This window comes from Girardinichthys multiradiatus, chromosome 8 (genome assembly GCF_021462225.1).
Source record: "Girardinichthys multiradiatus isolate DD_20200921_A chromosome 8, DD_fGirMul_XY1, whole genome shotgun sequence".
Classification (NCBI taxonomy): Eukaryota; Metazoa; Chordata; class Actinopteri; order Cyprinodontiformes; family Goodeidae; genus Girardinichthys; species Girardinichthys multiradiatus.
Window position 1 is genome coordinate 33,517,557 of NC_061801.1, and position 12,722 is coordinate 33,530,278.

The 12,722-nt window shown below is 44.7% G+C and overlaps 1 protein-coding gene across 3 annotated transcripts in view; it reads left to right on the top strand.

Annotated features, from left to right (window-relative positions):
* The window catches only part of musk (muscle, skeletal, receptor tyrosine kinase), a 92,726-nt gene that overhangs the window by 26,378 nt on the left and 53,626 nt on the right, over window positions 1-12,722 (top strand). For all 3 annotated transcript variants that reach the window (XM_047372351.1, XM_047372349.1, XM_047372350.1), the window contains 5 exons: window positions 988-1,278; window positions 1,368-1,561; window positions 1,965-1,988; window positions 2,270-2,358; window positions 7,358-7,532. In XM_047372351.1, the coding sequence (XP_047228307.1) occupies window positions 988-1,278; window positions 1,368-1,561; window positions 1,965-1,988; window positions 2,270-2,358; window positions 7,358-7,532 (773 nt within the window). The remainder of the gene's footprint in view (window positions 1-987; window positions 1,279-1,367; window positions 1,562-1,964; window positions 1,989-2,269; window positions 2,359-7,357; window positions 7,533-12,722) is intronic.

A 12,722-nucleotide genomic window follows, 5' to 3' on the forward strand; every position in this document is an offset into this window, starting at 1 on the left:
TTCCCTCCATCCTGGACTTATACAGGTCTAGGGTTGGGAAAAGAGCTGCTAAAATCTCTGCAGACCCCACACACCCTGCACATAAACTGTTCAGAGCTTTACCTTCAGGCCGCCGCTACAGAGATGGTTTCTTCCCCCAGGCTGTTTCTCTGTTGAACAGTCAATAGAGTACAAAACAACAGCATACAGATGCTACAAATGCACCTTTTTATTATATATGTGTACATTGTAAATATGTATATTCTGTAATGCAAAACCAAAACCAAAGAGCAAAGTGTACTGGAGCCAAAGTTCTTGTTTGTATGTACGAACTTGGCAATAAAGCTGATTCTGAAAAACATTTTAAGCACCGAAGCCTCACTTCCACAATAAGAAAGAGACTGCCAGACCATCTCACTTTTGGCAAAAATAAAATCCTAATAATCACCAAGATTTTGAAAAAAATATTTCATGGACTGAAGAGACAAATGTGAAACTGATTAGTGTGTGTCCTGTTACATGGAGTGTAGAGCTAACACAGCATTGCAGCAACAGAATATCAAATCAACAATCAAACATGGTGTTGGTAGTGTGATAATCATGGACTGATTTGCTGCTTTGGGACCTGGATGACTTACCATTGTTAATGGAATCACGAATCCTGCTCTCTAGCAGATAATCCCAAAGGAGAATGATAGGGCATAAGTTTGTGACATTAAACAGCAATTATGGCATATTCTTGATGGTGGTAGTGCTGCCAAATTTAAGGGGGCAGCTGCTTTCTCACATAGGACCAGTTGGATTTAGATCACTCTTTTCCCTTAATACATAAAATTAATTGAATCCGTTGATAACTGCTTTTTGTTTACTCAGATTATCTTTGTCTGATATTAAGAGAAATTTAGTGTGATGATCTTAAACATGTAGGCTGACAAAAAACAAACAAACCACAGAAACAATATAATGGGACAAGTAATTTTTTTACACCACTCTGTCTACTTCCAACAGACATCATCAGCAACAACAGACGCCAGACAAAGATAGAGCCATCACAGGCTACTGCAGTGCATATCGTGGCGATGTGTGTCACACAAATCTCCAAGACAATTCTCTGGTTTTCTTCAACTCCTCCCTATCGGACCCCGAGGAGATGCAGGAATACCTGGTTCAGAGCTGGTGGGCTGAACTCGAAGGCCTGAGTGGGCTGTGTAGCCCAGCTGCACGCTCACTGCTGTGCCACTCCGCCTTTCCTGACTGCAACCCATCAGGTGCAGAATCGGCTCCTAAACCAGTCTGCAGGTGATGTTTCTAAATTAGTATGTTAAAGTAACAGTAAATACATTTAGGGAATGGAATCATAGTATTTAATTTTTTTATTTTTGAAACAGAGAACACTGCCTGGCGGTAAAGGAGCTCTACTGCCATAAGGAGTGGTTGACACTAGAGGGGACTGGTTCAGTTCAGGGTGGACTCTTGAGCTCGGTCACAGGATCCCACACTTTCACTTCACTGCTGCCCAACTGTCAGACCTTACCAAGTCTTCGCGCTGACCCTGATGGTTGTACATATATTCCCTTTGTAGGTAAGCTATAATATCTCAAAGTTGTAAGGGGTGTGTTTTTAAGGGGACTTTAGCTCAAATAATACGTTCATAGTTTTAATGTTTTTAAGTGTATATGTATTGATTGTAATTGTGTGTTGATTTAAATATCTCAACGGCCAGGATGGTACAGGCTGCAGGTTTTAAATATACATTAAGCGTCATCTCTATTTAAAAGCAATAGGCCAAGCAGCTTAAGCACAGATGCCTTTTTCATACAGCTTTTGTGGAAAAAATAATTCAACCAGATCAGTTCTAATTTCCTATTGTATGTTTGGTCTTTTACTACTAACTGGTATACTATTATTCCTTCATTTATTTTGGCAAAATCCCTTACCAGTTCTGTTTGCTCTTGACATTAGATTTTTTTTTTGTTTTATTTCAGATCTCCAAAAAGATCAGATAACAAGTAAGTGTGAAGAGAGAAACCAGATGAGAAAAATACAGTAATAAATACATCAACAGTGACCTAATAAAAGGGCAGGCCATGGTTCAATTCCCACAGCCTGTCCCTCTGGGTCCCTGAGCAAGACCCCTAATCCCAGAATGCTCCCCGGGTGCTGCACAGTGGCAGCCCACTGCTCCCAAAGGGATGGGTTAAATGCAGAGGTCAAATTTCATTGGAACGTACATTTGCAAAGACAAATGAAGCTTATTATAATCCCAGGGTTTTCTCTTTGTTTTCAAAAGCAAGATGTTACAATGGCAGAGGTCGCTTCTACCAAGGCAGTGCAAATGTCACAAGATCTGGAATACAGTGTCAACCATGGAACCAACAGGTATACAAACATAATAAGTCTTTTTTGTGCTTATAAATGTTTTATTTAAGCGATTCCAGTCCTACAATAAAGCCAGCATGGGTATTAATACCAATGTGCATGTTTAAAGTTGTTTGGAAAGCCAGGAAGACTACTCAGAAAGGTTAAATCAAGGTAACTCCATACAGAGACATGGAGGTTGTAACTATTATTTCTTGTGAACTTGTAATACCTGCCAACATAGTGTTATATCCAATTGATATAAAGATTAATTTTCACTTTTAACAAACTCATGCAGATATGATATCTTTCTGCTACAGGTAAGGGGACATTTATGAATAAAAACTTCACAGAACCTAAGTCCACAAAATCTGAACTAACCCTTTAAAAGCATTACCATCATCCTTTACTCCCACCACCGCAAAATGTTTTGGGAGAAAAGGTCATAGGTCTTCTCATGATCTACAGAATATATGCCACTGGACAATCAAACTCCCTCTGCACATCTGGAAGTGTAATGATTTAGTCAACTCTTCAATAGCCTGTACTACAGCCACACTGCTCCTCCTGAATCTAAGGTTTGGTCAATGGTCTTAGAGCCACCGGTTAAAATCTACTCTTTTTGCACTAATGACCAAACATGCAGTGGTTGAAAAAAATCTGATTCACTATATGATGAAGTTCTGACTTTATATTTTGAAAGTAGAACAGATATTGTGTCTATTATTCAGTTATAGGCTGATATACAGAAGACAAAGTTAGTCAGTGACATCTATGTTACCAAGATTGTGGTTACGATAGAAAAGCACAAGCACGGAAAAAAACAACTTTTAACTTGTCCTCTGGCCTTCTTATTTATGTAACTCTTTCAAACCTATCAAAATCGTGCTGGGCGCTTTTAAAAGCATGCCCTGTGAGGATAAACTGTTAGGATAGTGATACCTGAGATTCCAGAATTCCAAAGCCAAAACATTTTTCCAGATGCCTTGATCAGTTTTCATCAAACATTACAGAGCTCTACCCAGAAATTGACACGCACACAAAGCACTAACAAGTGCATGCTTACATAGACAGGTATACATGGGTTAAACACAAACACACTCCCTGCAGCCCAAAAGCCTCTTTATATTTTTATGGCTTTTTCCTCAGTTGGAGGACCTTTTTGGGTGAACTGTTATTACCCTCCTGTGCAGTGGTGTGTGCATGTGTTAGTGTGTGTTTGTGCCAGGTCAGCAGAGAGGGAGGAGCTTCTTATGTCACATCCTGCCTCTGGAAGCAATTAACTTTCACACGCATATGGTAAACAGACTCCAGTACAATCTCTCGCTCTTACACACACACACACACACACACAGCTGTGAATGTTATATTTGTTCGAAAAGATATACATTTGCTCAACTGAAGAAAGAATTGCCATCTAATATAACTCAGATGTTGGTATTCTCTGTAACCTTTTGCTGGTTTGAACTAATGTTCACAGATTACTCAGTTTGTCCTTCCTTCACAAGCACCCAAAAGCCTTTTTATGTATATACATAACACGAGAGGGATAAAGCGACTTAAACTGTATCACTGTTAGTCCTACACTCTACAAAACTGGCTTTTATGGAAGAGTACCTAAAATCCTTGTCAAAATCCAGCCCTAAATAGAATTGAGAGGGGTAGTGACACAGATTCAGGTCAAGTTCTTTTGATATTAAAAATAAAACAAACAGGGTCGAAACACAAGTTTAAGTAATTTGGTGATACTATTTTTGACTATAACATTATATCTATTTAAAGTTAGGCAAACCATTTAATGTATCAAAATATACAATAAATTGAAAAGCATAAAGCAAGAGTAAAATAGTTTTGATTTGTCTGTTAATCATAAATCTAGTTTTGAGAATGGTAAATGTGGCTTAATAAGTTGAAGCTGGAATACGATAAAGTAGGAGAGGCTGATTTATTCTTAAGCTAAAATAAATAATCTGCTGAAGACAACTGAAGTCAGCCAAATTAAAAGTATATTTTTATGTCATCTTTTTTGCTTAAAAGGATCTGGCAACACCTGATGCTTTGACAGTTTTTGAAAAAGTGACCCGTTCTGTGGGGCAATGCTTGCAACGCTACAGCTTGATCAAAAAGGGTCTGGTGTTCACTCAGAACCTAGCAGTAGGGGTACTAGAATTGACTGAACTGTTCCTGTTTGCTGCATGTCACTCTATTTTCCTCCTCAGTTTTCAGTCACTGCTTCACATTTATCACAAAAAATACTATTCATTCTTGTCAATAACAGTTTTTTTTTGGTATTTTCTTCTTTAGCTTTCAGACCTTCAGCACCTTTTACTGACAGACACAAAGTTTTCAGCAAAAAGTTGCATATACATTTAAAAAGGAAATTAGTCATTTAGCTATGATTTTTGTTTTGCTTTGCAAAAACAGAAGGCTTACCAAATGTAATTCTAAACAAGTGCAAGGATCATTAAACTGCCTCCCACAGCTTTGTGGAAGTGATGTGAAAAACTACATGTGTAAAGTTGGATATTATGAAATATACAGATGAAAAAGAAATATGTACTGATTATAATGAATAAAATTATGTTATTTTATTTCATATTCTAGCTTTTTCTAAAAACATAGGCTTTTAAACTTGGCTGATGCAAGGCCAACATTTTTGGCAAGCACCAAAGTTTCATTTCCTTCTTAAAAGCATTATAATAGCATCACAGGGACGAGTTGCCCTTTGGGAAACAGTTTGCAATGTTCTGATCAGACTGTTATGAACTCCTTAATGACTAGTTTGAGCTCTTTGCTTTTGCCATGGGATGAGGTACTTCCAGTAATCTTGAGGTATGCAAAGAAACAAACCAAATATATACTACTATTCATTCATTCATTCATTTATCAAGTTTCTTGATTGAGTCATGTCAACCTGTCAGATTTGTGTGGAGTATCCTAGCGTGCAACACAGCACAGCACCAGGAGGATTTAGCTGAAAGAAGTGAATAATGTATTAGAATAAATTTAGAAAAAAATATTTTTATAATTTAGAAGTCAGACAAAAAATGGATGGATGGACGGACGGACAGACAGAAAGAGAAGTTAGTACAAATGGCATGCTCTGTGCCTTGTCATTCGTACTAATCTATGCAATAATTAATACATTTTTAGTACTGCTTCAATAAATAATAATTTGAATGAGAAATTACAACGTAGAAAAAACTTATTTGTTATTCTCTTTTAATTTCTTATCGACATACTATAGACTGATTATTTGAGCAAAGTGTAGCTTTTCCCCAACATTTATATCATTCTACAAAATATTCTTGCTGGCCAATGTCATTTGTTAAACAACCTGAATAGATCATGCTCTGATTGCTCATAATTGCTCATTTTAAAAATAACACTGTTTTTTTAAAACACTGAAATCTCCTAGCTCATCCTATTCCAGGTCTCATAAGTATGAAATTTGAGTGAGAGGTAATGTAAAACAATTAAAAGCATAAACCATGTAAGAACAGAGCACAACAACTTTTTTTTTTTTTTACATTTTTGATGTAAAATACATTTTTGACCTGTGCAACCCTTTTCTTTTCCAATGGTTATAATCAGTCTGACAGAGAGAGGTACCCCCAATCCTTGTGGTTTTTTAGTATAACAATGGTCATCAGTGGGCTCTAGATGGACAAACTGTATCAGTTTATTATTTTACTTAGTACCCCAACACATAGCCCATTCTAAAATGGCCAAACTCTGACACTCTGTAGTTTATTCTATCCTCCCCAACAACCCTATACCATTCCAAACCTTTTGTGAAGTGCCTTAAGAAGACATGTGTGGTGAATTGGCGCTATATAAATAAAACTGAATGGAACTGAATTGAATTGATGCTAGTCTCTACATCAATCTATCTTGCAACAAGCAATCTCCACACCATCAACATTGCAAACCATCATAACACTGTACAGTTCCTATACCCTCCAAAGTAAACTCAATTAAAGTTTAGCTCCTCATGAGGCATGTGTTTAATGTACAGTGGGATACAATCTTTTTGGCCTGAGTCATAAAGACAAAAACTGGCATGGGGTTGAGTCTGTTTCACTGCACAGACGTGGAAAATATGACACATTTTTCTTCATTCTGATGTTAGGTGAGTCACCTAGACAATTGCTGCACTCAAAAAGCCAATAAAATGAGCTGGACAGTCACTAATTGCATCTTCAAAGAGACTGACGCATTTAGCTGCACATTTCTCATTTGGACAAGATGACGCATTCAAGTGTTCAGTATTATTCAGCTGATTAAGTTACAGCTATCATGGAATAATACAAGCTGGGTAATGTCGTGAAATTACACCACCTTCTAAAGTTTTTTATTACATCATGTTGCGTGACAAAACTAACCTGACCAGGAAAAAACAGATAAATCCCTGTGGTACCTCTATTTTATTCTACTAAGAAGTAGACCCACGGTGCTCATTCAAATGAATTTTGTTTTAGAAAAAGATAATCTTAGGGGTGCTACAAAACATCTGGAATGCAAAGATGGTTGGAGATGCATGGATTCAGAAGATGACAAGTTAGTCCTATTCTCTTCTAAGAGTCACTGCCATATTATTACTTTGCTTAGAGGACGGGTTCTTTATAATAGGCCTTGTGGGACAGGTCAGACCTGAAACCTGTGAACAATTTGGTTAATACATTTTGCTATACAAAATTGTGCTGAATCCAATCTTACCTCATAGCTTAATATCCCACAGCAGGGATTTGACTGTTCCTTTCTGATGGCTATTGAACAAGGGGATATTTGATTTGGTGGACCAAATTGCCGACTCAGTAAAGAAACCCCAAATGTCCCCAATGGATCACTTTGCGCCCTTTGGTTGTGGAGCTGTAACAATACTGCATATTAAACATATATCCTAAAATATGTCCTTTTCTAAAAATATGTGATTTTATATTCTGCTTTTTCCATTAAGGTGGAAAATATGTAATTAGTCCTTTGTGTTTTTGCTTACCTCATGTGTCTTGTCCTGTAGGCTCCCCACCAGCACCGTCTCTCTGTGGATGTCATTCCAGAGTTGATGAACTCTGATAACCACTGTAGGAATCCTGGAGGAATCAGTGACAAGCCCTGGTGTTACACCTCAGATCCTAACATACGCTGGGAGTACTGTTCTGTGCCCCAGTGTGGGGTACCAAGCACAGCACCAGGTTCTCTTTTAATTATGATTTGCTCAATTCATTGAAATTTTAACCTTCCCTCTTACAAAGTGAGATGCCTTTTGAAAGAAAAATGTATGTAAGTCCTTTGAAACTCTAAGCTTAAAATGTATCAATAATGAGTTGACCCTAAAATGTGTATAACTCAATTCTATCTTACTGGCTAGCGCAAATACATTTCATTTTTTTCTTTTTCTTTTTTTTTACCGTGTCCTGTCCGGCAGAGTATCGCTCAGAATTGTTGTCTGAGTGCCAAGAAATTGCCCAACAGATTTACTTTCACAAGCAGAGCATCACAGCTTATGCTTTAAAGCTCTGCTTGATATTTATAAAATAAACTTTATTATAAACTTCTTTGGGAATATTTCAATTATTACAGACACAGAGACTGAAATGAAAAGGAAAAAAGAAGCTCAAAAAAGACAGAGATGGGGGAAAAAGGGGAGAAAAGGAGGAAAGAGTGGAGGAGAGAAAGAAGGATGAAGAAAATACAAGATTACATCCTACTTGCTTATACACCTGCAGCTGATTTTTTTTTTTTTTTAACAAAATAGTACACGGTAATTCTGAATGTAAAATGTACGTAGTGAGAGGTGCAGCCCAATATAGAACATCTGTGTATCTGTCAACACCTGAAGCTTAACACCTGTGAGTATGGGTGTGGATGTGCTTTTGTATACAATGTTTCTCCACACAAATATGCAATAGCAAGTGTGAGGACCCACAGGCCTTCCCCATGGTCCCTGGACGAACACTGAGGAGATCCGAGCCACAGACATCTAAAGGCCCCCCAAAGCACAGGAACCCCAGGAGAACCACCGCCGGGACTACCGCAACCCCCCCAGAGAAGAGCAGTGGAGAGTCCCAGGGGAACCACCCAGCAGCGACAGTGCAGAAGCCCCAGGGAGCTGCAGCGACGAGCCCACAGGCCCCGCCGGCAGCCGTCCACGCCCAAGCAGATCCAGCCATGGACCCAGAGGCCCAAGACCCCGGGACACACTACCCCCCAAGCGGAGGCCAGCACACACCAAAGCACCCGGTCCCGGACACCGAGAACCACAAGTACACCAGCGGGCAGAGACTCCAACCACCGGCAGGCGGTGTGGCGGGGAGGAAGCTGATCTAAAAGAGGGAGCAGTCCAAGATCCAACCTGTCGCAAAAAAAAAAAAAAAAAAAAAAAAAAAACAGACACACACAGTCACATTCACCCACTCCCACCCTCATGCATACACACAAAATCACTCACACTCAACGTAAGGATAAACAACAATGGACGTCATACACTCACTCACACTCCCCATGCATACTCTATACTCCCAGGTTCAGGCGCCAGTACCCCCTAGGGGCAACCGGACCCAGGAGGTGGTCCCCTTCCCTCCTGGGGCAGAGGCAGGCAGACAGCGCCAGTACTGCCCGAATCCCCACCCCCACAGGTGAACTCCGTGGCCGAGAAGCCGATGAAGCCACACCCACACAGCACAAGCTCCACACACAGCCCTGCTCTAAGAACCCCTGACGCACCCCGCTCCCCCACCACACAGCGCGCTGCAACGGCAAGGCAAGGGCCCCGCGCAACGCCACCCCCGCCCATTGACGCAACAGGGCAGACCCCACCCAGCACGGCACCCAAAACCGGACCCCCGTCCCCACACCATGATGGGACAAACTCATCCACCAAGAGGTCCCTGGCCAGCAGCAGGCACCCAGGGCCAGTGACCCCACCACGCCCCCCTCAGCAACAAAAAACACTACATCACTGCCACTGCAATGACTGCCCAGGGAGAAACACTATCCAGCTCAGCTCCACCATCGCCGCCCAGCCGATCCAAACACCAGTGACCCCACGCCCTAGAAGTGGACACAACCCCTCCACCCCACAGACTGCAGCCCCTCCACGCCACCCCCCAGCCTACCGCCCTGATCCCCCCTCGGACAAGACAGCCAGCAGAGCAGCACACCTCCAAGCCCACCCAACCCCCCCACACAGCGCCAGCAGCCCCAGCCCACCAGTCCACGAGAGGGATACATGCACCGGCCGGGGACCTGGGCCATGCAGGCCAACCGCTCCAGGCCAAGCACAACCCGCCAGCCGCCCTGGTGCAGTCACAAGACATGCTCAGCCGCCCCACCCACCCGACCGCCAACCGCAGCCCAGCCCCAGACTCCAGGCCAGGACCACAAAAGGAAGCAGTGGAAAAAAGGACCGCAGAGATGGAAAACCCTTGCGGCACTCCGATGGCGCACCCGCACCCGCACCCCAAGGCCCTCCATGAGTGGTATTGTGATGGACCTGGCAGAGGGAGATGTCCGGGGATGGGGAGGGAAGGACTGGGGTGCAAACCACTCTCCCAGGGAGCCAGCTCCCCGGCTGTCCCCAATAGGCACCCCCGTGTCCCAACAAAGGAGGGAGGCACAGGCAAATCTCCGGGCAAAAAACTAGGGACAGGTAACAGGCCCCGAGAACCCACTGAAAACCGGGACCAACGTCCCCGGCCCCCACCCCCCGGAACCGCCCGAAGTAGCCACCGACCCCCAACAAAAAGGACCCAGCCAGAAGCGCCCAAGCGGCCAAGAATGCGGCCCCACACCAAACAAAGGAGTAGACCAGCCAGCCCAGCGCAACCAAAATAAGCCACACAAAGGAGGACACATGACCAGCACGCCCAGCCACCCCCGAACCCAAGGGGCAGCACCAACAGAGCGCCCAGCCCCCGAAGCCCGGCAGCCACAACCAGGCAAGCAGCAACAAAACACATCCCACTCCAACACCAAGGCCAACACCAAACCGCACCCGACCCAAAACGGCAGGCCCATCCAAATGCAAGCTCCAGGCCATGATAGGTACATGCACCCCCCCCCATAGACAGGCAAACCGAGACCACCGGGTCAGTCGGGCAGTCAAGCAGACCTCATGATGCACCACCCCGCCTACTACCATGCCCAAGGGAAAGACGCCAGCCCAGCAAGCCGAAGGGTGCCACAGAAAGGCCCCAGCATTCGGAGCAAAGAGGTCACAACCCCATCAAGAGATGTAGACCCACCTACATCCAGGTCAGCCAAGCAAAAACGATAGAGCCGAGCCAGACCGCAGATCCCCCCGAGCCAGCACCACCGCAACACCACCCATCCTTCTGTGCATTCGTAGGGGCACGGCGAGGACCACTAACCCCAAGCACACCGAACCCACCAGGAACCATCCAGCAAATGAGCAAACCCCACCCCAGTACGAGGCCAAGAAGCCCGAAGCCAATCCACCCCGAGACCAACCCCGGCCAGCCCGCACACTCGAACCATGCAGACCCCTCCGAACTCCCTCCCCCAGACAGGAAAGGGACCGGCGTCAGTAACCGGAACCAAGACAAGGAACCAGAAACCGAGCCGGAACCACCCAAGACCAAACAACGCCCCCAACCATCCAAGGCCAACCACCCATCCCCACCCCAGAAGGAAACCTACACCCACCCCAACATTCGAACAACTCCCAGAGCACATAAGACATTGGACACCCAGGTTGACCCCGCCGCACCCCCTCCCGCAGACCCTCCTCCCCTCCAGCAGAATGTGCTCCTTGAAGGAAGGAGCACCTGCAATGAGATGGGACCTACCCGCCAGTTTCAGAGGACCTTATGCCCACCGATACACCAAAGGTCCCCTGAGCCAGGGCCGGGCACCCATGCATGCACCAGCCCAAAACCCCGGCGACATACCCGCCAGGACCCAAGACCCCCAAGGCCCAGCCAGGACCCCAGCTCGGGGGGTGATATGCCCCAGGGACCCCAAGCCCCTGAGCCCACCCCAGACCCACCCAGGAGCAGCACGGGCACCAGGCCAGTGACCTATGTCCGTTGGCGCAGGCGCCCCAAAAGCATCACATGCAGCTACCAGATGTCCCCCCCAAGAGCCACCAAAGCCCCACCCCGGCCGGGATCACAGCCCCCAGCGCCAGACACCCCAGCGATCCCAGCCCAGGGACACCCCAAATGCCCCAACCCAGACACCCCCCCGAATCCGCCACAACGCCCCACAGGATGAAGCCAAGGGCGCCCCAGCCCCACTAGGTGATGTAGCTGATTAAAGGAGCCCAGAGAGATTGATCTGACATTGAGGCAGATGCTGTCTCAAGGCTTACAGGTCCTTCTCAAAATATTAGCATATTGTGATAAAGTTAATTATTTTCCATAATGTCACGATTAAAATTTAACATTCATATATTTTAGATTCATTGCACACTAACTGAAATATTTCAGGTCTTTTATTGTCTTAATACGGATGATTTTGGCATACAGCTCATGAAAATCCAAAATTCCTATCTCACAAAATTAGCATATCATTAAAAGGGTCTCTAAACGAGCTATGAACCTAATCATCTGAATCAACGAGTTAACTCTAAACACCTGCAAAAGATTCCTGAGGCCTTTAAAACTCCCAACCTGGTTTATCACTCAAAACCCCAATCATGGGTAAGACTGCTGACCTGACTGCTGTCCAGAAGGCCACTATTGACACCCTCAAGCAAGAGGGTAAGACACAGAAATAAATTTCTGAACGAATAGGCTGTTCCCAGAGTGCTGTATCAGGGCACCTCAGTGGGAAGTCTGTGGGAAGGAAAAAGTGTGGCAGAAAACGCTGCACAACGAGAAGAGGTGACCGGACCCTGAGGAAGATTGTGGAGAAGGGCCGATTCCAGACCTTGGGGGACCTGCGGAAGCAGTGGACTGAGTCTGGAGTAGAAACATCCAGAGCCACCATGCACAGGCGTGTGCAGGAAATGGGCCACAGGTGCCGCATTCCCCTGGTCAAGCCACTTTTGAACCAGAAACAGCAGCAGAAACGCCTGACCTGGGCTACAGAGAAGCAGCACTGGACTGTTGCTCAATGGTCCAAAGTACTTTTTTCGGATGAAAGCAAATTCTGCATGTCATTCAGAAATCAAGGTGCCAGAGTCTGGAGGAAGACAGGGGAGAAGGAAATGCCAAAATGCCAGAAGTCCAGTGTCAAGTACCCACAGTCAGTGATGGTCTGGGGTGCCGTGTCAGCTGCTGGTGTTGTTCCACTGTGTTTTATCAAGGGCAGGGTCAATGCAGCTAGCTATCAGGAGATTTTGGAGCACTTCATGCTTCCATCTGCTGAAAAGCTTTATGGAGATGAAGATTTCATTTTTCAGCACGACCTGGCACCTG